The sequence below is a fragment of the Astatotilapia calliptera genome, chromosome 15, assembly GCF_900246225.1.
Source record: "Astatotilapia calliptera chromosome 15, fAstCal1.2, whole genome shotgun sequence".
Lineage (NCBI taxonomy): Eukaryota > Metazoa > Chordata > Actinopteri > Cichliformes > Cichlidae > Astatotilapia > Astatotilapia calliptera.
In genome coordinates, this window is record NC_039316.1 from 14,706,413 (window position 1) to 14,731,176 (window position 24,764).

Below are 24,764 nucleotides of genomic sequence, written 5' to 3' on the forward strand. Positions count from 1 at the left end.
GGTTAATTTTTTCCCTTTACCTTTGTTAGATCACATTTATGAATTAATGTGCTTCTCGTTTTTCTTTTATATAAAATGTTATAAATAAATCAGTTATAATCAAGTGGAGTGAGTGGAAAGACACAACACATTTACACGTGAAAAAATAATTAATTGTTTAATTTTTCTTTTGAAAAAAACTGAACACGGGTCTCACAGACCCGAACACCATACAAGGGTTAAGTGGCAAACCGTCATACCTCCTTACATTTGTGCTGGAATGACTCTGTGACAGCAGAAATGTGCATAAACTACTTACGGTAGGACGTTTTGCCAAAGTAGGACGTTTTGTCAGAACACCGGGCCTTAAAAATAGAGTTTAGTAAATGTGCAAAAGCTTAATTAAGCCTCTTAACATATGCACATAACATCAACAAACAAATGTGCAATTAATTATAGTCCTATTTTATTGTATATAGTCCCAGGAACAGCAAGATACTGCGCAGGACCCTCAACCTCCCAGGCGTCTGGTAGAGGACACGAGTTTGAACTATAGACCGCCCGCAGGGGCGAGAGAGGAATTTGTTATATGTAACCGTGAAACCCTTTCTTAAAGGTGGTCGATTTTTATCTTAAATAACTTTCAGTTTTAATTTGGAAGGCAAAACGGAACTATTTCCGGTATCCCCCCGCCCCCCACCGGGTAGTTTACCAGCAGGAATATTACCTGCGGTTACATTGACTCTCAGAATGCCAGTTAATGAAATTAAATTAAAATGGTCACAATACACACGCTCATAAACACTTAAAATGTATGTTTACCACTTTTCCAAGCGGCACCGCTCGTTTCTTTACATTCTCGCGTTCAGTGAATAAAACGCCACTAAAGAAGTTTGTTCCTTTGGAGACACCGTAACAGTTATCCACGCAGTTTCCGCCCAACAGGAAGTGAGCGGAGTCCAGCGAAAGTGTGAGTGAACTGTCAAAACAAACCAATAGCGACAAAATTATATCTTCACTCAGAGCGTCCGCACATCTAAAGAGGTCCCTTCACCACCATGGACAACATGCCTAACCCTCTGTGGTGTTTCCGTGAGCAGCAATCGGCAGAAATGTTCTTGGATGACGGGGTAGAGACGGTGACTTCTGTGGAGCAGGTAAGCACACGAGCGTTAGCTTTTCTTTTTTTATAAGGCAGTGTGGCTAATGCTAACGTGCGGCTCTCCAGTCTGGGTGTAAAAAAGTGCACAGAAACTCAGCTGCCATACACACAATGCGTTATATTGCTAAAATGTCGGCACTTTGATTAAAAAAGTAATCAGAAACTTGTTTGCGGGCATTAGTTCGCCGTGCTTTATCCATTTAGCCCATGGATGGCTAGCTTTGTTCCTTAATGAGATTAAGTTTGAATGTAGCTAGCTGCTAGCCAACTAATTAAAATAGTTAAGCCTGGGCATGACATAAAGTCTAACTTTGTCTTTAGTTTCTTCCCAATTAAAACATGATAGCAGGAGAGGGCTTTTATTTTGAAAAAACCTTATAAGACGTCAATTTCTGACAGCGTCTGAACATCTCTGCATCCTGGGCACTGTTCTTGAAAGTTACTCCACTGCAATCATTTTAGATCAGATCCAGTAACAGTTATCACTTCAGTCAAGGCACAAGTTAGAACTGCATCAATAAAAAAGGAAACTAGGATTCAGACTGCCGTTTTTGCTCATTTCTAAAAAGTTCATCTGTCGTTTTTTTCGGGGGGTGCAAACATTATTGTTATGTACGTTTTTGCTATTTGCAAAAAGAGATCTTTCTCTCGAGTCTGTGTGGGAAGGTGCGACAGCTGCTGCAGCATGCACACACATCTTAATCCAGGGTGTCAAAATCACTGTTTGTCTCTTACAGTGGGTATGCACAATTCAGTGATTTATCAATATTTTAGTACCTGAATTTGTTCATACTTTAGGAAAACATTTAAAAGTGCCAAGTGAACAAATGAAGACCTGGCTGTCTTAGGAAATGAGGTGGAAATGAGAGCAGTGATGGCGGATCAGGCAGATGAAGAAGAGGAGGAGAAAGATGCAATGAGAAAAAGATAATGAAAATATACAGGTTACAGGTACACTGTTAAATGGTCATATATAGTTTAAAAGAACTATTATGATAGTTATGTTAGAGTGTAACTTATAAGATGTACTATTTATGTTTCTGGTCTCTGCAAACATACATAAAACTCGATCAGGTGGAATGACAGTGTCCATCTAGGTGCCTTGTTGCTTTTGCTAATTTTGCTGATTTTTACCCCTTTTGATGACACCATACACTTAAAAAAAACAGTACAATCAGAAATGTATGCATATTGTAGCATATCCCCATAGCAGGAAGAGTAGTGACTATTGGTGATGTCACAAGAAATTTCACACATTGCAAAGCCCTCAAGAGGGTCAAATTGGACCCTTTGGCTGGCTTTTTTCACCCACTTGTCATATGTTTTACATCCCTGGTCTAAATTAAGCTATACATGAACAAATAATGTCAAAAGTTACCCATTTTATTATGATAGAAGTTTTAAATATTCCTGGCTGCTAACGTTGATAAAGTAGCTCACGCTCTTTCAGTCACTTTCCATAATATAGGTCATGTGTAAGGCACAAATACGAGGTTATATGTTTTGAATTGATTGAGTTGACAGTTTTGACCACAAAACACACATGGGCTGTTAATGTTCAGGGGTTTACACATCAATCGCACCTTTTCTGGATTTTGTGGCTGATGCTAGTCCAGATTTTTAAATAGGAAATAATCCTGTTTTCTGAAATGCCTAAAATATGTTTTTTTTCCCCTCAAAATAAGCTTCATAACAACCAATCACATGCTGCTTTTTTCCTCTTTTTTTTTTTTTAGAAAAAGGTGGAGAAATCCATTCAAGAAGTCATGAGTGTTTACAAGCAAATACACAGCTTACCACAGTAAGTATCCGCAGTGTGTTGTAGAATACAATGGAGCAGAGTCTGTGAGCTTTTTCAGGCAGACAGCTCAGCCCACTACAGCCTGTGATGTGCCTCGTTCTCCACACTTCATATATCAAACACCACCTTCAGATTTAAATGTTTAATTAAACTGCAAATCCCCATCTCTCCCTCTGACATGTTAATGCTGATGCTGCCATGTGTTGCTGCCAACATTTTCAATCCCTAAACTGCACCAACATCTACCTGTAGGCTCCAGAATTTTAATCATCTCCCACTAATTTCTATGTTTATCCCGTTTGCGGGGAGTGATGAGCTCTCATTATAGAGATTTTGGATATCCGCTAAAGGAGGAGGGGGGTTGTTTCTCCTTTTGTCCAAGGGGAACAATTAACAATTTGAAGTCCTCCTTCACACTGCAGTACATTTTTAGAATCACACATTCCATCATACAAAATGAGGAAAGTAGATTACAGATGTAAGGATGTAGGTGATAAACACTGCCATCATTGATTGGCAATTTATTTGCCAATGGGCCGATAGCAGACAGTAAGGAAAACGTCGACCAATACCAATTTTCAGTGCATCCCAAAGTATTTTTCACTATATGTGGGATTGTGTCATTTATGGGTAATGTTGATGTTTGAAAAAGGAGACAGGATGGGTTCTTTGGAGTTCCTTGTCAGGTGACTCTTTTGAAGCAGAAAAGTAGAATTGCCTTGTCTCTTTATAAAAATCTCAAAATCTTACTTTGTTGTTGTTGTTGTTGTTTTTTTTAAAGACTCAGACCTGGTTTCCTACATTATTAAAGTCATTACCTGAAACCAGGACACTAAATTGGCCTGGTTATGACAGAAAAGTGTGCATTTTCAGACTCTTGCTGACAAGTAGGCCAGACGTTGTGTAGCCATAGCAATAATAATTACGTATTCATCAGTCACTCATAAAGGTGACTACATGAACAGCCATTATGAGGCATTTACAGGAACACCATTATTGGCCGTAGATGTTATTATGTTTTTTGTTTTTTTTTACCCACAAACACCTGCTGTTTGTTTGCTATTAGAGAAGGCTGCACTGTGATGCACAATGGCTGTTATCTTAGCGGCGAGTAGATCTGCCCACGTAGTTTGCTTCTGCTATCAGCTGCCGTCGCTTCTCAATGAGGTGACTCATCTCATTTCTATGACAACTGCTAGATGTGAATGTCAGCGGTACTGCAACCAATGGAGAAATGCATTTTAGTACTACTAAAGAATCCGTGATATTCATCAGCTGAGGTCCTGCTTTTAGTGGTGATAATTGTTTTTTCAGCCTTGGCCGGGACTTGACCTCAAACAGGTGGGAGGCAAGATTTAAAGTTTTTAGATACGCTTTTTAAAACATAGTTGCAAAGTGCTTTATAGGACATAATAAATGGATCATATGAAATATAAAAACAGTGAGTGATTTACAGGATGGGTAAAATGAAGTATTTAAGAATAAATAAAGGCGGAATGAGAACATTTTTATTATTAAAAATTACTTTCTGTAAGAATAAGTTTTGAGGAGGGATTTGAAAGTAGGGTCTTAACCCTCAGCGCCTCTGGTTAAGGGATCCACAGCTACAAGCTCTAACAGAAATGTCCTGATGGGGGTACGACAAAGCAAGTTTGGCAAGTTCTTTGAATTAGCTGGGTCGACAAAACCTATAATCAATGTCAGCAATCTGTAAAAATATCTTTTTGTTGTGCCTTCATTTTTTGTTCGGCTGTTTGTTTTTCTTTCCTTCATTAGTTTATTTCTTTAGAGAATTTGCCTGTAATATTTTTTCTTTCTTTATGTGCTTTCTTTCTCTTTTAGTTCTTCTATTCTTTCTATCTAGTCTTTCTCTCCTTCTTTTATTCACTGTTTTTTTCCATAGCTTTTATTCTTTCATTAATTTCTTTTTCCTTCCGATCATTTGGTCATTCGTTTTCTTTTTCTTTTGCTCTATTTATTTATTTGTTTGGTCATTCATTTATTTCTTTAATTTGTTCTTCCCCCCTATCTTTTTAGTTGTATTTTTGTTTGTACATTTTGTATTTTGTTTTCTTTCGTTCACTAATTTTTGGTTTCGTTGTGTACACTTGCGTGTAGCCTGTCGAGCTCTCAGCATTTAAAAGGGTGGGTTGAACATATATTTGTGTGGTGGGCAGACGAGGTTTTAGATGTGGAGCTCTGCTTCTGTCATGTAGTGATCTGTGACTCATTCTGTGTTGGTAGAAAGCGCATATTATAACAGGTGTAGCGAACACTGTGTGGAAAGGTCAAGCAGAGAATCAGAGTGGGTGGGTATCAGTTGTCATTGATGCAGATATATAGTCAGACTTATGTTTATGAAGAGCTGCAGACTGAATTTTCCTTCAAACATTTTAAGATTAACTATGCGGCTCCTTAGTTTCTGTCATTCTGTTATAGTGTTTTAAGGCATTCTTTCATTCATATGTTTATTTTTATTTGTTTTTGCCTTAATTTCCTATATATTATATATATGTCTACCTCAATTTAATTTGATGTTTATTCGGGATAAGAATACGATATGGACCAGTATCACATACCACAGCATTAATGGGTGGTTTGTGGTGCTGCTCCCTAGATAGTTTTAAGAGTTTTATGCATAAAAATCTATCGACAACAAATTAAAAAAACACAGTGCTGAAAAATATTATAGACATGATGACTTTCTTTTCTTTTTCTTTTTTTTTTTAGTTTCGTTGAGAAATACTTTAAAACTTGAAAGGCTAAGCTGATGTTTTGGTTTGCCTGGCTTTGGTTTCTTTTTTCTTTTTGTTCTTAATGAGGACAGGCCTCAAAGCTCTCCTAATAGAAAGTGAATAAAAAATAAGGAAGGAAATAAACAGAAGTCGCTAATTAGACTGCTGAGGATCTGAATATCTGAAACGAGTGAATAAATAATGCAGAGTTTGATCACAAACCCTTGCGTAGACGATCATTTTATTTGTGTTTCTCAGATTTTGGGCTACCTGGTGAATAATTAATTTTTGACACATAAATCAGTTCTTCTTTTTTTAAAATTTAAACTTACAAATGTTAGAAAAACAAGTGAATTGTGTGTCTAAGTTTTGAAATTATGAGTACTGACACTTTTCTGATTTTGTTTTTATTTATTTAAAAAAATAATAATTTCCAAGTTGTTTGACATTTAACTTTTTGTCCCTCGTTTGTTTTTCAGGCCAACGTTGTTGCGGGAACAACACTACCAGTATCTCAAGAAGGGCTTACGTCATTTATCAGATGCTTATGAGGTAAAGTAAATTACTAATAAATAAAGAAAACACACACAAATTATGTGTTGTAGATATGTAGATGTAGTTTTATTTTTTCTTATAAACCTGTATTTCAATCAAAGTAGGCGTTGTATTTACACTCATCAGCCACTTTATTAGTTGTGCTCCTTTTGCCTTCAGAGCTGAGCTGTTCAGTGCTGGAAACATTGCTCAGACGTTTTAGTCCATATTATGATGATAGCATCACACAATTGCTGCAGTTTTGTCCATCACACATCCATGATGAGAATCTCCTGTTCCCCTACAGTGCAAAGGTGCTCTATTGGATTGAGATCTGATGACTGTGGAGGCCATTTCAGTACAATCAGCTCGTTTTCATGTTTAAGAAAGCAGTTTGAGATTGTTTGAAGTTTGTGATCTGGTAAATTATCATGCTGTAAGCAGCCAGCAAAAATGTTCAGTAAGTGTTTATGCTCAGGTGGTCTTGGAAGGAAAAGCCTCTGGACTTCTTTAAGTTTCTTGAAGACGTTTCACCTCTCATTTGAGAAGCTTCTTCAGTGCTCAGAGCAACTGGTGGAGAGACCCAGATTTTTAAGCCCTGTTGGGAGTGTCCCTAAGAGGGTCGTGGAACCCCCACTGATCCTCTGCCTAATCACACGAGCCATGGTGTGAAAACTGGTCTGGGTCACAATCAGCCAAGTTTTCGGGTGAACTCATTGTGAGACCTTGCCCCACCCTATTATGTGACTTACTGTGGTCAAATGGCCCAAAGTGTGAGTGGGCGTTAAGGCGCCTGGGAAGGGATCTTGACACTGGATTTTAGGTGGCAGACAGTTGGTGTCGTAAGCCACAACTTCTGCTCAAAGATGGTCATTCACAGTGGACATAGATGGCCTGTTTCACTCCTCTTTCAAACCATCTGTCCTCTCTGTCCAAAATGTGAACAGGTGCTCAGGTGGTATTAATTGAATCCCAGTGTGCCTACGCCACCACTACCAGCCCAAAGTGTTGATGCAATGCAGGATGGAAATGTCTCAGCAGAAGTTGAGACTCATCAGGCAATGTTTTAGTAATCTTCTGTTGTCCAGTTTTGGCGAGCCTTTTGGCGAGTGAATTGGAGCCTCATTTTTGGCAACCACTGTGGTCTTCTCCTGCTGTAGCCCATCTACTTCAAGAACCAGCTTGTTGTGTATTCAGAGATGCACTTCTGCTTACCTGCTATCAGCTCGAAGTAGTCTGGCCATTCTCCTCTGACATCAACGAGGCATTTCCACACAGAGAACTAGTACCGAGTGGATGTTTTTTATTTTTGCGACCATTCCCGGTAAATTGTAGAGAAGATTGTGTGTGAAAATTCCAGTCGATCAGCAGTTTCTCAAATACTCAGATCAGCTGGTCTGGCACAACCATTCCACATTCATTGTTTGAATGATTAGCTATTTGCATTAGCTATTTTGTAAATAGCTTTGTGTAACTAACAAAGTGGCTGGTGAGTGTGTGCTTAATATCGTGTGCTGAACAGTAGGACACCAACTCTCACTGCCTCTGGAAAAATGCCGAATTGTTATCCTCTGCTTTAAATAGAAATGCTGCAATTTTCAATTGGCCAAAAAAATATAGTTGTCTGCTTCTGGCAAAGTCACTGCTTTTTTTTATCTTTTACTTTTTTAATGTGTGTGCTTTTTGTTACTCTAGCCAGAAGAGAGAAAAGCATTTGTGTTTCTCCTTTTCTTCAGCTCAGTACCTTCATTATTTCAGTGGCGTTTCCTTTGATCACACAAAAGCAGGCAGACAGCCAATTTGTGTAGTTAAGTGTACGCAGTGCTAAAGAGAACAAACTGAGTTTGAATTATATGTAATAAAATCAGCACAAAAAGCATCACACAACTAATATTTGCATCATAAATGGCAGACATAATCATAAAGTCCATTTACCAACTGCAGAAAATGAGTTTGTATGATGTTTCTGTGTGGCTCACTCCCATCATTTTCCTCCTCCTGCCCCTTGTGTGTCTGGCAGAGTTGTTTTTCTCTCATCTGTGCCTCTGACTGGCTGATCTCACAATCTCATTTATAGCTGTAATCGGTCATGTGATGCCCATTTGATTTTGTGTGTGTGTGTCTGTGCGAGTAGTGTCTGGATGCTAGCCGACCGTGGCTTTGCTTCTGGATTCTTCACAGTCTGGAGTTACTACAGGAGCCCATTCCTGCTGCCGTCGCCTCAGAGTGAGTCACACACGACAACAGAGTGGAGCCAAATAATACCCGTGCACTGCCAACGAATTTTGTTATTTATTGCTTTTTGCATAGTTCTCATAATTATTGCAGTAAAGCAGGTTTGTTGAAGATGCCACCCACCAATACCCCACCGCCCTTTATTTATAAATATCCATAAATAGTAAATGTAGAAATATGGTATAGTTGTGATATGCTAGCTTTACTTAACAGAGTTTTTTAGTGGATTTCATTTTCATTTATTTTTTTAAAGATTTCTACACAACATCCTTGATGACTGCATTTTTTTTTTTTGCTTTTCAGTTTTCTCTTTTGTATAGCAAAATCTAATATAACCACACACAACTTTCAGGTCCACCTCCTGGTAGCTAGGGAAGTGGTGTTTTTCTGTTATGGTTGATCATTGGTAGTTTGCAGACAGCTTGTAGACACATTACCGCCCCCTTCTGGTAGTAGTAGCAAACTCTTACGTTAAACTAGGCCCTAAAAAGGAGACGGTTTACAGTTTTGACCCTTTCTGGCTCCAATAATGAACATAATGTAGTTTATCTTATTCCATATGATCTGAAATTACCGACCACCCTATAAGTACAGTGGTAAATGTCACAGAGTTAGGAACCTGAGGCTGTTTTCCCTCAGACTTCCTATAGAGGCCATTGAAAAAGAATGCAGGTTTAGGGCATCTGCTTCAGTTCTCAGACCCAGGGGCTATGCACGTTTGTATAATTGTACATATGAATAAACCCAAAATTTCAACATATTTTTCTAAAATGCTTCAGATGTGTTTAAACGTGTTATATTGCTTAAAACAAGTTGGAAGATCAGACTACATCTGTACAGAATACAGTTATACTAGCTCTTCCTATGTCTCAGGTTATACACAATAAAAAGAGATTATTAGCTCAATTAAAATGTCCTTTATACTTTATTCCTTACGCTACAGTCACACTGTGGCAAACAGCAGTTGGATACTGAGGCACAAACAAAATGAGTGTGAACTTGTGATTTTGTTGCCTTTGAAACGGTTGCTTTGAAAATGGGGACCAGGTCTGTGACCACTTGCTGTCAGTTTGTGATTGAAGTTGGCAGATACTTAAAATTCATTTGTAACTGTGACATATTGTAAACACTGCAATTCTGTTGCCATCTACCTACAGAAAAATTCATATTAACTACTTCTAGCTCAGTGGTCCCCAACCCCCGGGCCGCGAGAGTTGAGGCTCAGGTGTGAAATGTATGGTTCAGGGTTTTTATCGGTATTTTGTTATCGTTTTTATCGTTAACTCGGTTTTCCTGGGTCTTTTCACATGTGTTATGAATAAATCTTCTTTTTTTCGGTACCGGTACTGGTTTTATTTTGTTGTATTTATCCGTGACGCCTTAAAGGCCGGTCCGTGAAAATACTGTCGGGCATAAACCGGTCCGTGGCGCAAAAAAGGTTGGGGACCGCTGGTCTAGCTGGAACCTCATAGATCTGGACCCAAAATTTCCCCCCAAAATAGTGATGTAGTTCCTGCAAGATGGCAGTTTAAGTGCTCAGCAACCTTATTTTTATATAACCAGAATGCAACCAGTTGGCAGCCAGTTCAGTCGAATCCCCGATTGCAAAGAGCCATGTCCATGTCACACATGGGATACACTCCTTGGTGCAGACTGACTCTGACTGACTGCAGCGTGTCAGGAATCTGACTGTTATGAATTGAAGGGGATCAAGTGCCAGCAGTGCGAGTCAGACTGCAATTGTCTGTAGACAGGTTTCTCCCACCGGGCGACCTATTCAAGAGCCTCGTGATCACAAGTGGCCCACCACAGGTTCAGGGTGTTGGACGCAGACATTATACTACATTACATGTACCAATGTTACTGTAAACTCCTCCTATCCTCTGGCTCCCTTCCTAAAACACAAGTCACCATTTTATAAAACAGAACCAGAAGTGGTAAGAGATGAAAGATGTTGATTAAATTACCATATAATGACCATTATTTTTTTTTTCCTGTCCAGCTGCAGCATTGGCCTGGGCTTTGCTGTTAAATCATCCCTTGTCCTTGTTTCCATAGCCAACTTCAAGAAGTTAAATTTATTCTCTGTAATAGAAAACTCGCAGTAATAAAAAGTTGGGGTGTTGATGTTTGAAGCAGTGAAATGAAGGTTTTTCCAAGAGTTATTATGCCTGATATGTGTGATTAAAAGTGATGACAACATTGTGCATGACTGGCAGGTGTACTTATAAGTACTTTTTTTTTTTTTATGCTGACACGGCTTCAAACACTGTTGCTCTCACTGCCACCAAAATGTCATTTGATTAAATTACTGCCAGTCAAAAGTAGCACTCTGCAAACCACGTAGCGAGTCGCCGTTCCAGGCTGCCAGCCCACGCTCTCATTATAACCGTGAGGCGTGCCAGCACACCGGCTGGCACTGCCCGGGCACCAACGTGATGGCTTTGTGCTCACACACACAAAAACACTGGCCCTGTTCAACGATCTATAACAATGCAACCTACAAGAGATTGCTTTCTCTGGTTTATGAAGTGTACACTGTTCTCAGGTCAGTGTTGGCACCAGACCGGTTGGCCAAAATTAAAGTGGGCTTCCCTTCCAACTCACTTGGCTCAAAGCACTCTTACAGTTTTATTATTTTTCTCCATGGCGGAGGATGAAGAGGACATTTGTGAGCGAAGCAGCGTGGTGCATGGAGGCTGGAAAGAAAGGGACCTGTGGTAGAGTTGGTCTATGCAGTATGACACGTCAGCTAAAGTGAAATAGCCCAGTGGAGCGTGTTTTATAGCCTTCCAACTTTCTGCCGGTCTGAGATAGAAAATAGGAGCTGTGATTATTTAGTAAATGGAAACTGTGTAGCGTGCAGAAAAAGTGGTTTGTTCAAGTCAGGTGAAATAATTAGCATCAAACTTTTAAACAGAAAGAAAAGCTGCTATACGTACATACTTATACAGACTGGAATCTGTATTGTACAGGATTACTTGACCCTCAGATGACCAAGTGGAGTAATTTATGACGTATTTTTGTGCTTATCAGCCTCATACCACATCCTTTATCTATGAAAGATATTCTAAAAATGTGCTAATGCAAGTAATCATGGTTTCAAATCATTTCTATGCAAAAGCAACGTGATCGTCACCTTCATATCATTTTGATTGTCACATTGGGTATTCGATATCTGCAGCTGCTAACAGACCTTTCTACTGAAGGTTCTACTGTTAGCCTTGGTTTACGGCAAAACATTGCAATGCAGTGATTAGAAGCAGAAAACTGCAATAAGATTGAAGACTATAATGTTTAAAAAATACACTATCCATGCCACAGTAATGGGCCACTTACTGTTTTTAAAAAAAAAGCTATAAAGCATGTAGGAGAACTACACTGACAAATCACTGGTAGTAAATGTTTTTGTGATTAAAGATGTGTAACTGCAACATACGACATGGCTGTGATCCCCATTTCTTGACACCTCCTTGAATATTTGGTTCTAAAAATAGTATTTAGATATCAGCATTATTTTTATTTATTTATTTATTTTTAGAAATCGTGTCAATATCTTGTGTAACTCAAGGAAGTGAGCATCAAAACTCATTATCTGTGCAAACATACATTTCTGCAGATTGCCTAAACGTGCCAAAAATTGCGAACCCTTTGGGTGTTGACACAGATCTGAGGTAAATGGTAACTGTAACTTGCCGTCTTAATCAAACGAATAAATAAATAAATTATGTGTTTTACAAAAAAGCTGAAAAAAATAGTAAAACAGTGAATTTGAAAGTTGATTAAAAACAGTAATTATATTTTAGCATTATTGCTGCTGGATTAGCCTTTACAAACATTAATATGATTTTTGGCAATTACTGTTAATTTAGGGCAGTTGTGGGGTAAACCTTTGGGTGGTGGGCTAGTACATTTGTTCAAACTATCAATACAATTAATGAGTGTTTTATTGCTGCCATGCAATTTCAGCAATCCTGCATGTAAGAAAGAGTATGCTGGTGTTTGTAGTACATTCATGCAGTACCATTTGGCTGCTCTTTGTGGTTGTCAGTTTGTATATTAAATAAATAATGATATTATAACCTCTGTATCTTTGCTCTCCAGTGTGTGTCAGTTTCTGGCACGCTGTCAAAGCCCAACAGGGGGTTTTGCCGGGGGACCGGGGCAACACGCTCACCTTGCACCCACCTACGCTGCCGTCAACGCCCTCTGCATCATCGGCACAGATGAGGCCTATAATGTTATAGACAGGTATGATCACACAGTGTGCTGCTAGGGTGGTAAAATGACAACATGACAAACACAAAACAGCTTCCGTTAAAGCAGCTCAGTTTGTTTGAAATTAATATGTCAGACAACCCCTAATTTATGTGATGATATTTATTGGATTTCTTTTAGACTTGCATAGTTTATTACAGTGCTCTTATTGTATCTTGGATATTTATTTGTATTTTATAGGCTATTTAATATTGTGTCCACATGCCTGTGGGCTTTAGATTGGAATTAGCTTGCAGTTATCCTATGAGATGAATCTTTTTGTGCAGTTTGTTCTCTGACAAATAAAGATGAAACTAAACTGTGGCTGTGTAATTGAAATTCATAATTTACGCCTTTAAATTTGTTTGTGTAACTGAATTTCCCTCCTATGCTATAACCACTATAACACATTTTCTTACAGTTGGAGGGGGTTGTCGCAGCTACGGATCATGTTAATGTTATTTAACCAGCAGCTCATTATAAGACCATTTCGAAACACTGTTTACATGAGTTGTTTTTCTCCTAATTGACTCTGCGTGATGGAGAAAAGGTGACGCTTTGCGTGTTTACAGTCGAGCAGCGATTCCCGTTTCTTCGCAGCGACGCAGATTTAGACAGCGGGTGTTGACTTTGCATTAGTGCTTTATTAAATTTGCAGCAGCTACTCTTCCACCCCCTGCCCTCTCTCTCCTCTGTTTATTCTTCACTCCATCTACAGCGCCTCCTCCTCCTCCTCCTCTTTACACCATGAACTCATCCTTGTTTCTAATCAACCCTTCTCCCCCTTCTGTTTTGACTTCCTCCAGGGAGAAGCTGCTAGATTTCTTGTGGTCAGTGAAGCAGCCAGATGGCTCCTTTGTGATGCACGTCGGTGGAGAGGTGGATGTCAGGTGAGGCCCCAGAAGATAAATTCTGATTCCTCTATCCTTGTGTTTTTCTGTAGGTTTTTATTTTTTAGAATTTGCTTTTCATCACATAAGAAAATTTATATCGTTAACTACATCTTTGATGACTGCTTGGACACCAAACATCTTTGGTGTCCATACTGTGTTGATCACAGTAAAGGGGTCATTTTTGAAGGCTAATTTCCCCTTAAGCACACTCTGCTTTGTATTTATATTCTCCTGTGTTTTCTTTTAGTGTTGATAACAGGGGAAATAATGAGAAATGCCCACATCTCTTTTACATAATAGTGGATTTATCTCATTTCGGATGTGTGTGTGTGCTTTTTCCTCTTTGAGGCTGTTATGTGGGGCTTTTTGTTATGTTTTTGTTTTGTTCTTTGAGGTTCAGTTTCCTTTGAACAAAGAACTTCAGAAGGTACATTTTCATTCTCAGAGGAGCCTGATATCTGTTTCCAACCAATTAGCATCGAGGTGCCGTTATGTATTACTAAAACTGTCTTTCTCTTAGGCAGGTTTTGCTATTCAGTTTTTGATAAACCATTTTGTGTCACATTTTTCTAAACTGTCAACAAAGTTATCCTTATTTTGAAAGTTTTTTTTAGGGGTTGTAATTACAGGATTTTCTGATTTGATGTTAGTGTAAGTGTGGTGATATACAGTGTTATGCAAAGATTTAGTTGCCTTATTCATGTTTTCACTGTTTTTGCTAGAAGTCTGATATAGCTTAGCTTTAAAAAAAAAAACACACATTCAATTTAATTACCACGAACAAGTCTGGCTGCTGTCACTGTTCACGAGCAGCACTAAATGTATTTTCCAGATGAAAGTACTCCAACAAAAAGTGGCTTATACATTCTAGGGGAACTTTTTATTAGGTACAGCTTGCCAGTTCCAGGTTGGATCCTGTTTTGCCTTTTTTGTTTCATAGATTCAACAAGATGCTGGAAACATTTTCCATAGATTCTAGTACATATTAACGTGATAACATCACATAGTTGCTCCAGATTTGTTTTGTTTCGACATCTTAACAGGAAAAAAAGTAACTTGTCTTTCTACAAACCTGGTTTAAGGTTTTTCCCAGCACATATAAGCACATCGGTTCAACTTTTATATCATATTTGAAAGAAATTGAAATCAAATAAACCCCAATTATTAAAACAGTCTTTCTTTCTAGTTATTTAGTTAACATAGTTTTGTGAACCCACATGAACTATAGCCAAGGTGTTCATCATAAAGATAGAAGATTATTTATATAACACTTTTTGAGTTTTTGGACGATCTCTGCAACCAAATAAGGAGTTTTATGCACGTCTGATACCTGAGCTTTTCAAGTGATTTATTGACAATATCAAAGATTTAAAAAACACCTTTCTTGAATTCTAGTTTAGTTATGATTCCTTGCAGTCTCAACATTGCAGGGAAACAAAATATGTAACAGTCAAAATGACTGTGACTGAACAGCAGGGGAACATAAATGGCAAACTGGATGTTTGTTTGGTCTGCTGGCAGCCTAAAACACAGTATGATGATGTTTAGCGAGAGCTTCCTGCTCCCTCTCAACTTTATCGTGATCTTTATCAGCCTGATTTGTTTTTTCTGCTTTTTTAGGAGTGCATACTGTGCAGCTTCGGTAGCATCGCTCACAAACATCCTCACACCTAAACTGTTTGAAAACACAACCAACTGGATTCTCAGGTACAACAACCGACCACAGCACTCTGAGTAAATTATTAAAGAGCATTTTTGTCCTGCTTTTTTTACATAATCCAGTGTATGGGTTTTTTTGTTTTTTAACTACATGGTTTTCTGATTTCTAGCTGTCAGAACTGGGAGGGTGGTTTAAGTGGAGTACCGGGTTTGGAGGCACACGGCGGTTACACGTTCTGTGGTACAGCCGCCCTTGTCATCCTGGGCAAAGAACACATGCTGGATCTGAAAGCCTTGCTGGTGAGCACATCCTCCCTCCCCGCCTTTTCCTCTCTATTGTAACCTCAAATGCTCAGTCTGTGTCCCAACAGCAGAAAAAGATGCTATCATTGTCAGTCACAACAGGGGCTTTGTGCTAAAGTTTTATCGCTTTCAAAGTTGGGTGCTCAGTTCTGTGACGAAGCAAGTACAAAATGTCATTAAAAATCAAATACAATGTTGCAACTCACAACAAAATTTCATCTTCTGAAAAATGTGGAGAAATCTCTCTATGTCAGTCTGTCCTTCTCCTATTCGACAAACATTAATCTGATCCACTTATTGTTAAGCTTTTCTCATACTTACTATCTTTGTGATGATATTTACTGACTTTAATGCATCCACAGGCCTCTAATTCCCAAGTTAATCATTCACAAAAAGTGCCAAACGTCAGGTGCTGGTTTAGCTCAGTAATTGAGCAGGCAAGCAGATAATGCAAGACCAAATGTAGCAGGCTGGGTTTGACTCTTTTGTTGGGCATCTTTCCTGTCTGCTCTTTACTGAAAACTATCTAATAAAGGTGAGAAAAACCCAAAATTAGTCACTCAGGAACTGTCCTTGCATACATCTTTACACTACATGTTACTTTTATTGTGCACAATCGCACGTCGCAGTAATGCAAACTTCATCATGAAGTACTAAAAGGAAATAAGTATTCAGTGACTTCAAGCAACAAAATAACCACAGATTACATGAAGTGAGCGGGTCCCAAGTTAAAGAGTGAATGTTACTGCTGTTTGCTAAAAGAGGAGGCCTGAATTTATTGATGTCACCTAGGCAGAGCAGCCTAGAAATGTTTAGCTTTTAAAAAATTCCTTATTCTGATAGTTTGATTATGTTTGGTTTCTGTGATAAATTACTCATAATTTGTTTGAAGCAGTTTCCAGGAAAACTGCAACCTGCTCTTTCTTCACAGACTCCTTTAAACTGGCACAATTACACAAACGCATTCGCCGAGTCCTTGTAGCTGTCCTCTTTACACAGGAGTAACTTAAGAATGACCTGCATGTGAGCTGTTTAGGAGACATCTGTAAACTGGAGCTATGAAAAACACGGGTTACACTCTTCCTGAATCTACTAAAACTGCCGATGTTCCTTTTATGACTTCTTTACATTGTTTAGCTGCACCATAATGTGCTTCCGTGTATTCAATCACTCTTTCTGTACTGTGGAATAAACATCTGTGCATGTAGTTACTCTTGGAGCACTCTGGAGGTTTACATTAGTTTTTGTTTTGCAACTGTTGGGATGCTTTGTTTCTCCCCTCAGGGAAATCTCATTTCCCTTCTTCCTTAGTAGTAAAAGGTTAGGAGCAGCTGCCCTTTAGCTTTGATGCAGTTCGAGCTTTTGAGTCATGCTCAGGGAAGCTGCAGTGGGGCAGATGCTCGCTGACACAAAGCTTGAGGTCATCCTGAGAAGATAAAATGATAAGGCTGTAACCAGAAGGCCAGTCTGCAGCAGTTTTTTATATTTTATTGAGCTCATAAAACACTTGATGTCATCATCCCTTAGCTTTTATTCAAATACTGTGTGATCACATTTGCATGTAACTGTGAAGTAAACCTGTTTCCACACCTGCGTGCACTAAAGTCCCTCTACCTTTAAACAACGTTAGCTATTTTCACCCAACACCTAGCTCAAGTGGCAGGTCAACAGAGCGCGCTCTCTAAGGTGTTGTGTGTCACTGTCCGTCCCTCAGAGACGCCCGGCATATGGCTCTGACTGAAGGCGGCGGGTTAGCAAAGGTTGTAAGTTGAAACCAGGTGGAGAATATCAAAAGCAGCGAGACTCGCTCGCTGCACAACTCGAGTCATAACCTAAAAATTGTATGTGAGAGAATGCATAAATCATTAACGCTGAGATACATAGATAATTCACAATGAACAACTTTCATATTTACGTGGTGTCATTGTTTATTTTCACGGGGATCTATTAATGATCTTGTGATGATCATAGTCCAGATTCTCATTAGGAATTCATTAAATCCGTGAACAACCAGGCAAATGTACTCATTTTACCGCAAGCCGCGTTGTTTCTTTGCCTTGCATTTTTCTTTCTTTGGTAAAGGCGGCCACTTCTCACATGATTAAGACATTTAAAACCTTTTGAAGGTGCACTAATTAAAATTTGCCTCTGTGGCACGCAAACACCCATTAGTTCCCTCATCCAAATTTGGATGACTACATATGTGGCCAGTCTCTAACCTTTAAAAGAGAGAGGTGGGGAGCTTGTTCATTCAGGTGACTCTCCTCCAGTATCTCTTGGGTGACTCTGAGGTGAGGTGTTCCAACATGTCCTAAGGGGGGGGGGGGCAGAGCAGACCCAGGACATGCTGGGGAGATTACATCTCTCAGCTGGAATGCCTTGGTGTCCATGCAGAAGAACTGGTGGAGTGGGTTGACTTTGTTTAGGCTGCTCCCCCAATAACCTAGCCATTGATCAGCAGCTTTTGTGTTACATGGCCTGGGTATTTTCACATTATTAACTCTTTCGCCCACGGACACTCACTAGGACTAACCCTTGTTTCTCTTTTCTTAACTGAGCAGTTTCTATTATATTTCAGGGCTGCTACCAGAACAAAATGACAGTTTTTTTTGTGTGTGTGCACCAAGTTGAGAGCAAATTTGGTCCAAAGAGCACTTCAAATAAAAATGTGTTGCAGTTTAGTTTCATCTGGTGTAGAAACATGTAGAGGTACAAATGGAGGCTGGAAATGTTACAGGCGTCACTGCTTCTGTTACCTCTTGAAGGCTCTGGCTGCTGGGCTGGGTACAGGACACACTCACTCTGTGAGCTTTGTAAGCACCTGCAAAGCCAGCGTGCTAACACAAAGTTCAATTTTGCGTTAGCTAGAGTGGATCGTTTTCTGGCCTGGGTGTACTTTGTGCTTCACTGTTACGTTCTTGTCCTTTTGTGCAATAAAAATGACAGTTATGTAATCTCCACTCCTCAAAAAAGTGCAGGCTGCTCAACTATTATTTTCTGCTCCATCAACATGAACGCCAGCTGCTTGTAGCACAAGTGCACAGAAAAGGGGACACATCATGAAGTTCTTTTTCTTAGTCTGCTCTTGCTGGTTATTAAAGAACACAAATGATATTCCTACAAATTCCTTAACTTATGCAATGCACATCATAAATCAAATACATTGTGATAATTTGATGCTCTATGTAAACAGCAGAATTTTCAGAGCCATTTTAACGCTCTCCACCACTGCAGCAAATCAAAGTTCAATATATATATTTTTTTTATCTCAGCGCCCAGATGCAGTGAAATTAAAGCTAAAGCAGTAGCATGTTTGAAGCATCTATGGTACCCTGTGACTTAATGAGGAATTATGTGAAAAATAAATAACAGAAAATATGAATTGAAGGAAATTTGCACAAAACACACATACTCACTATCAAATTTAGGTGGATACTCCAACGTTAATTTACTGATCACCGGTGCACATATCACTGTCTGTGTTGTGAGATAAAATGCAATAGTTTTCCATACAGCTTAATAAAGTTTAATATGAGACATTAAATAATTTCAAATACTTCTTTCCCACGTTTGCTTCGTAGCAACTGATGTGCAGTAGTTTAATACACATATTGATTAACCCCCCCCCCCCCCCACCCCCCACCCCTTCTTCCAGAGTGGAGCTGGTATTAACTCCAATATCCCATAATTATTCAGTCCTATTGGACTGGATTGTACCAGTTGGCAATTTCCATGGCAGCAGTTTTCTAAATCGTTCCTATTCTGAAAAATATCAGGTCCCGTCTGGTCCGCTCCTGCCTCCTGTCTCGTCTTACCCTGTGAGGTTTTCAGCTGTTGGTATACATGCGATTCCACTCAGAGCTAAAGGGACACAAACACATGCAGTACATTCAAATTCAAATTCAAATTTTATTTGTCACACACACACAACCATACACAGTATGACATGGGGGTGAAATGCTTGTAGCTGTACAATGCCCGACCATTAAATGACAGAAGAAAAGTTTTACAATATTTACAATTTACAGTTTACTACAGAATTTACAAATTAACTTAGGAATTTACAGTAAAGAATGTGCAAATAGCAGAAGAGATTATAAAGATTATAGGAATTATAGGATTATAGGAAATGTGTGGTGGTGCGTGTGGTGACGTGTGTGAGAGTCCAGTCTTTAAGTGAAGTGTTTGGGAGAGTCCAGTCCTACACCTGGTTCAGGGCCCGAATAGCCTGGGGGAAGAAGCTCCTCCTCATTCTCTCTGTTTTGGCCTTAAGGGAGCGGAAGCGCTTCCCAGACCTCAACAGTGAGAAGAGTCCATTGTTGGGATGGGAGAGGTCCATCATAATCTTCCTAGCTTTGGACTTGCACCGCTTGGTGTAGATGGACAGCAGGTCAGGAAGCTCTGATTGATGCGTTCGGCTGAGCGCACCACCCTTTGCAGATCTCGTCTGTCCTGCTTGGTGCTGTTCCCAAACCAGGTGCAGATGTTTGCCGTCAGGACGCTCTCGATGGTGCAGGAGTAGAAGTTCTTGAGTTCTACATGCTTTGTTTGTTAATTCAGCGTATTTAAATGTGTGTTTGTCACCTTTCCTCCTCAGCGTTGGGTGGTCAGCAGGCAGATGCGATTTGAAGGAGGTTTCCAAGGCCGCTGCAATAAACTAGTGGACGGCTGCTACTCTTTCTGGCAAGCTGGACTCCTGCCTTTACTCCACAGAGCCTTATACAAAGAAGGTGCCTTTACATTTTGACCCTAAACTCTTAAAACAGTTCGAAATGGAAAGGTCTCATCACCGTAGCATCAAGCGGCACAAGGAAAACCAATTTAGCAAAGCGTGATTTTTGGTCAGAATTATTTGAAATGATAATATCAGCAAGTCTCCACTGACTTCAGCTGATCTGAATGAATGTCAGTGCAACAAAGATAGAATATTTTTCCAGTTTTAGTCGTTTTTCACCCAAAACTCTTTGAATAGTGAGTGATAGATTTATCAGTGTCAAAATCTTGAGGTTTGTCGTGAAGCAGTCCTTCGTTCTAAAATGTAAATCAGAAAATTAGAGAATATGTGGTTAGGAGGTCATTTTTCTTTAGATTTTGACTATAATTTGTATTGTTATTCTGTGGGGGGTTTTAAAATGTTAAAACTGGAAATAGCCAGGTGTTCACATTTTCATGTTGAAAATGAAGTCTGAATTTTCTGTGGGATCATCCTGGTTTTTTTTTTGTTGGATTTTTTTTTTTTCCCCTCTTGTGACTGACCTGTGTGTTTGCTCAGGAGAGTCAGAGCTGAGTCAGCAGCGGTGGATGTTTGAGCAGCAGGCCTTGCAGGAGTACATCCTCCTGTGCTGTCAAAACCCAACAGGAGGCCTTCTGGATAAGCCTGGCAAGTCAGTACCACACCATCTGAGCACACACACACTACATATTTGTACAGCTTTACTCATGCGTAGCGTTTTTACATCACTGCCCTGTTTTATTGTCTTGGTATGTCCAGGTCCAGAGATTTTTACCACACGTGTTACTGCCTCAGCGGCCTCTCCATAGCACAGCACTTTGGGAACATGGACAACCATTACGAGGTGATCCTCGGCAAGGAGGAGAATAGATTGGTGAGAATGAAAGATATACATTATATGAAACTTTGACAAATGTTGGGTGTAATAAATATTTTACATAGAGGACATGTTACTTGTTGGGGAGTGGAGTCAGAAGCTGGTCTTTACATTCAGTTAAAACATGTCATCCTAAATGAGCTGTTCTACAGTTCTAACTCTACCTTCCTGTTTCGCTCAGAGTTAGATTAGATAATCAGTGCACACTCATGTGTCTGACCCGCCTTGGCTTTCTGAATAACTCTGTGAGGTCTCAGTCATCATTAGTGGAGACCCTGAAGGGGATGGTTGAGAAACACGGATGTACGTTGCTCTTGCTAAGAGCTTTGCATCCATCGTTATTTGGCGGTCATCCTAGACCTAGAACAAGAATTACCCGAATGTCATCCCTTCCCCTGTTCCTGGACTTGTAAGCACCGACCACATATATGAGAGCAGGTAAACGTATAGCAAATCAGTCTGCAAGAGTGGGAGCTATACTCTTGGATACTGTCCAGGACTGGAAGATGCAGGCTGACTTGGATCAGAAGCTCAGTTTTCCACCAGAGATCCCAGCACCTGCTCGTAGGCCGGGCCAAATCTCGTGGAACAAACGGTACCATTAAAGAATGCGGTGGGTGAAGCGCACGAACAGAAAAAGCTGAAATAGAATGAAATAGCAGCTGAAGCTGAAGAGAGCAACGAATGTACAAGCTGCTCCCTTTAGAGTTGGGATGCAGGGCATTTGTAGTGACATCAACAACAAGGCTCCCAAAGAGCACAGAGGTTTGAGAACAGGCTTTCTGATAAGTCATCAATTCACTGTCAGTTTGGAAAACGGACTCAAGTGGGACCGCAGGATGTCCAGCATAAGTGGTAAAAGCAGAGCAGCCATGAGAAACCGCATGTGGAGCTAGTGCATAATAATGCCTCAGCAGATGAGTCCATGCGATCATAATAAACCGCTGGGGTCGCAGGCCTCCTGGTCACCGTTTGATCTCAAGTTTTCTGTCATTCAGACTGTAGCAGACCCACTGACAGGACACTGTGGAACATGTTTGACAGAAACACATATTAAAGCATTCACAGGTTTTACAGAAAAGGTGCTTTTCCAAAGGCTGTTATGTTAGGGCGGAGTCCTCACCGAGTTACACTAATTAACTCCTGAGCAGTTTAAAGAGATTAACATTACTGTTAATTGTTTCAAGTCTGAAATGGTAGCTAACGACATATGTAGATTTTTGATGGCATTATTCATTCCTAAAGGTCTGTGTCAGTCTCGGCTGAAAACTCTGCATTAAATCAGGTGGTTTCATTTAAAATAAAACAATGTTTTAGGACCTTTTTGCATCAAAAACTGAAATACCAACAATAGAGCTCAAATATTATGTATGTATACAGGTTTTTATATCATGTCACGCAGTTGCAAACACAAGCGGCTCTTCATGAGTAGATGAGAACTAACTGTGCACAGTGACACGGCTGCTTGCAGAGATAATCGCTCATACGGGAAACTGCTTAAGAAGGTTGGCAATTTTTATTTTTATTTTTTATAACCAGGACATGATTTCTGCACTACATTTTATATGTATTTTATTTTTGTTTTTTCTTTCTTTTTGGGCAGTTTTTGGTTTATAATCCCATTATTTTCAAGAGAAGTTGCACATTTTTCTGCAGCCAGTATCTCTAAAACTGGGAAACTTAAATATTCTTGCTTTAGCTATTGAAGCTAAAATTATAATTGTCTCTTTAAGGGTAACTGCTGCTTCTTTTTTTCTTGTTTTTTTGCACCCTTTCATTTCATCACCATGCAGTAAATAATTAAAGTACTGGTTTTCTTTTATCAGCCATGGTTTAATCTGCACGCACCTGCATAAAGAGTCAAAAACGCCTCAAAGGTGTTCCCGTGCTGACTATTGAGTGCAGTGCAGTCAGGTTTAATATGAGCGAGCTATAAAATGAGAAGCTCTGAAAGATGCTCTACAATAAGTGGGGTTTATAAAAAAGAAAAAAAAAATTGAAGCTACTGAAATGACACGTGTGGTTGCACGTAAAGGCCGCGGCAGTTGGTTTTGGTTTTGTTTTCCTGTTTGCTGTTGCATTACTGGCACTGACAGCTGTTTACAGCAAGTCTTCCCCTTGCACATGCATATGCATATCGGCTCGTAGGTTAAAACAGCAGCCAGGTTCAAACTGTATCCCTAAAGTGCCTGAGCTATGGTGTTTTCAGCTCAAAGTGTAGTGGGTTTCTTTGTGGTGTGCAATTCTCAGATAAATCAATAAAACAGTCTCGGTGGATGGTGGCAGCTTCCTGTGATGAAAATGTTAAAACTGCATCATAATAGTGAAACTGCAGTTCCACCCACATCAGTGCTGCAGCTAATGGGATATAATAAGAAAAAAAATACATACTGCGACAAACGAAATATCTCGCAAATCTTTTGTTTTCTTCTTCTGACCAATTAGGCACCAACTCATCCAGTTTACAACATCTGTCCAGAGAAGGTGGCTCAGGCCCTGCAGCACTTTCTCCGGATGCCCGTTCCCGAGGTCAGCAGGCAGCCGGGAGGCTCCGGTGAAGACAGACCGTCAGATGCTGCTGCTGCCTCCTCATCAGCTGACCTTCAGTCCTAGTTGGTCCTCAGCAGTAACGTCACTGTGCGTTTTTAAAAAAAACAAAATAACAAAAATCAGCCAACTCTGGGGATCGCCCCTGAGCCGGGAAGCTGTTGTCAGGTATTTTGTGGACAAGCGGGATAGTTGACCCTCGCTGCAGACCAGTGCTGAATTTTGCCCCAAATAAAGGTCAACGGTTTTGCAAGGGCAGCCTCACATTCAGTTGAATATGTTTTATTTTTATTTTTTTTGCTTGCATTGTCTGTTTTCATTCTCTGAAATAAAGGTGGAACTTTATAAGGTTTCAGTAGGTTAATAAAACTTGTTAGAGCTTTTCTCATGATGGTGTTAGGGTGCTGAGGGGGTCGGTCAGGTGTTTTTTCTGAGTTTTTATGTTATACACGTATTATATTCACTGGCCAGTTCATTAGGTACACCAGTTCCACTGCTTTTGTAAAGCAACCAACAATAGGGCAGCAACTTGGTGTATTTACACACACAGGCATGGTCAAAACAACCTCCTGAAATTCAAACTGTGCTTTTTTTTTATGCCACATACTATTCTGTCTATCCCTTTGTGACCACACTTGTATGGTGTATCTACTGTGTCACACATCCGAAATCATCCCGAACTGGTTTCGTAAATGTAACGGGTTCACTGTACTCAAATGGCGTCCGCAGAGCTCAATCCAGCAGAGCACCTTTGGGATGTGTTTGAACAAGCGATTTGCATCGTAGATGTGCGGCCAACCAATGTGCAGCACCTGTTTGATGCTATCATGTCAATATGGGCAAGAGTCACATGTTAGATGTTTCCACCAACTTGTTAGAGGAGGATCTAACTTGGTACTAGTGTACTTAACAAAGTGGCTGGCGAGTGTATAATCGCACTCTGTGTAATTTCCCTTTAACTTGAAGCTCAGCAAAACAGGATGCAGTAGATCCTCACCAGGTGTTTGTGTTGCTAAATTAAAAGGTAGCAAACTGTGTCGAGTCCATGAT

The 24,764-nt window shown here is 39.8% G+C and overlaps 1 protein-coding gene across 1 annotated transcript; it reads left to right on the top strand.

Annotated features, from left to right (window-relative positions):
* The first annotated feature begins 680 nt into the window (after positions 1 to 680).
* On the top strand, positions 681 to 24,059 carry fntb (farnesyltransferase, CAAX box, subunit beta). Its single transcript, XM_026142252.1, has 12 exons — positions 681 to 1,136; positions 2,878 to 2,942; positions 6,157 to 6,229; positions 8,346 to 8,437; positions 12,551 to 12,697; positions 13,510 to 13,593; positions 15,217 to 15,303; positions 15,426 to 15,555; positions 20,156 to 20,288; positions 20,831 to 20,942; positions 21,050 to 21,164; positions 23,613 to 24,059. Exons 1-12 carry the CDS (start codon positions 1,038 to 1,040, stop codon positions 23,778 to 23,780), a joined length of 1,305 nt encoding a protein of 434 aa, XP_025998037.1. The 5' UTR covers positions 681 to 1,037; the 3' UTR covers positions 23,781 to 24,059.
* The last annotated feature ends 705 nt before the right edge of the window (positions 24,060 to 24,764 follow it).

Coding starts and splice junctions, on each gene's coding strand:
- fntb (XM_026142252.1), top strand. CDS start 1,038: ATGGACAACATGCCTAACCCTCTGTGGTGTTTCCGTGAGCAGCAATCG. Junction 6,230..8,345: donor ATTTATCAGATGCTTATGAG/GTAAAGTAAATT, acceptor CTGTGCGAGTAG/TGTCTGGATGCTAGCCGACC. Junction 15,556..20,155: donor TGGATCTGAAAGCCTTGCTG/GTGAGCACATCC, acceptor TTTCCTCCTCAG/CGTTGGGTGGTCAGCAGGCA.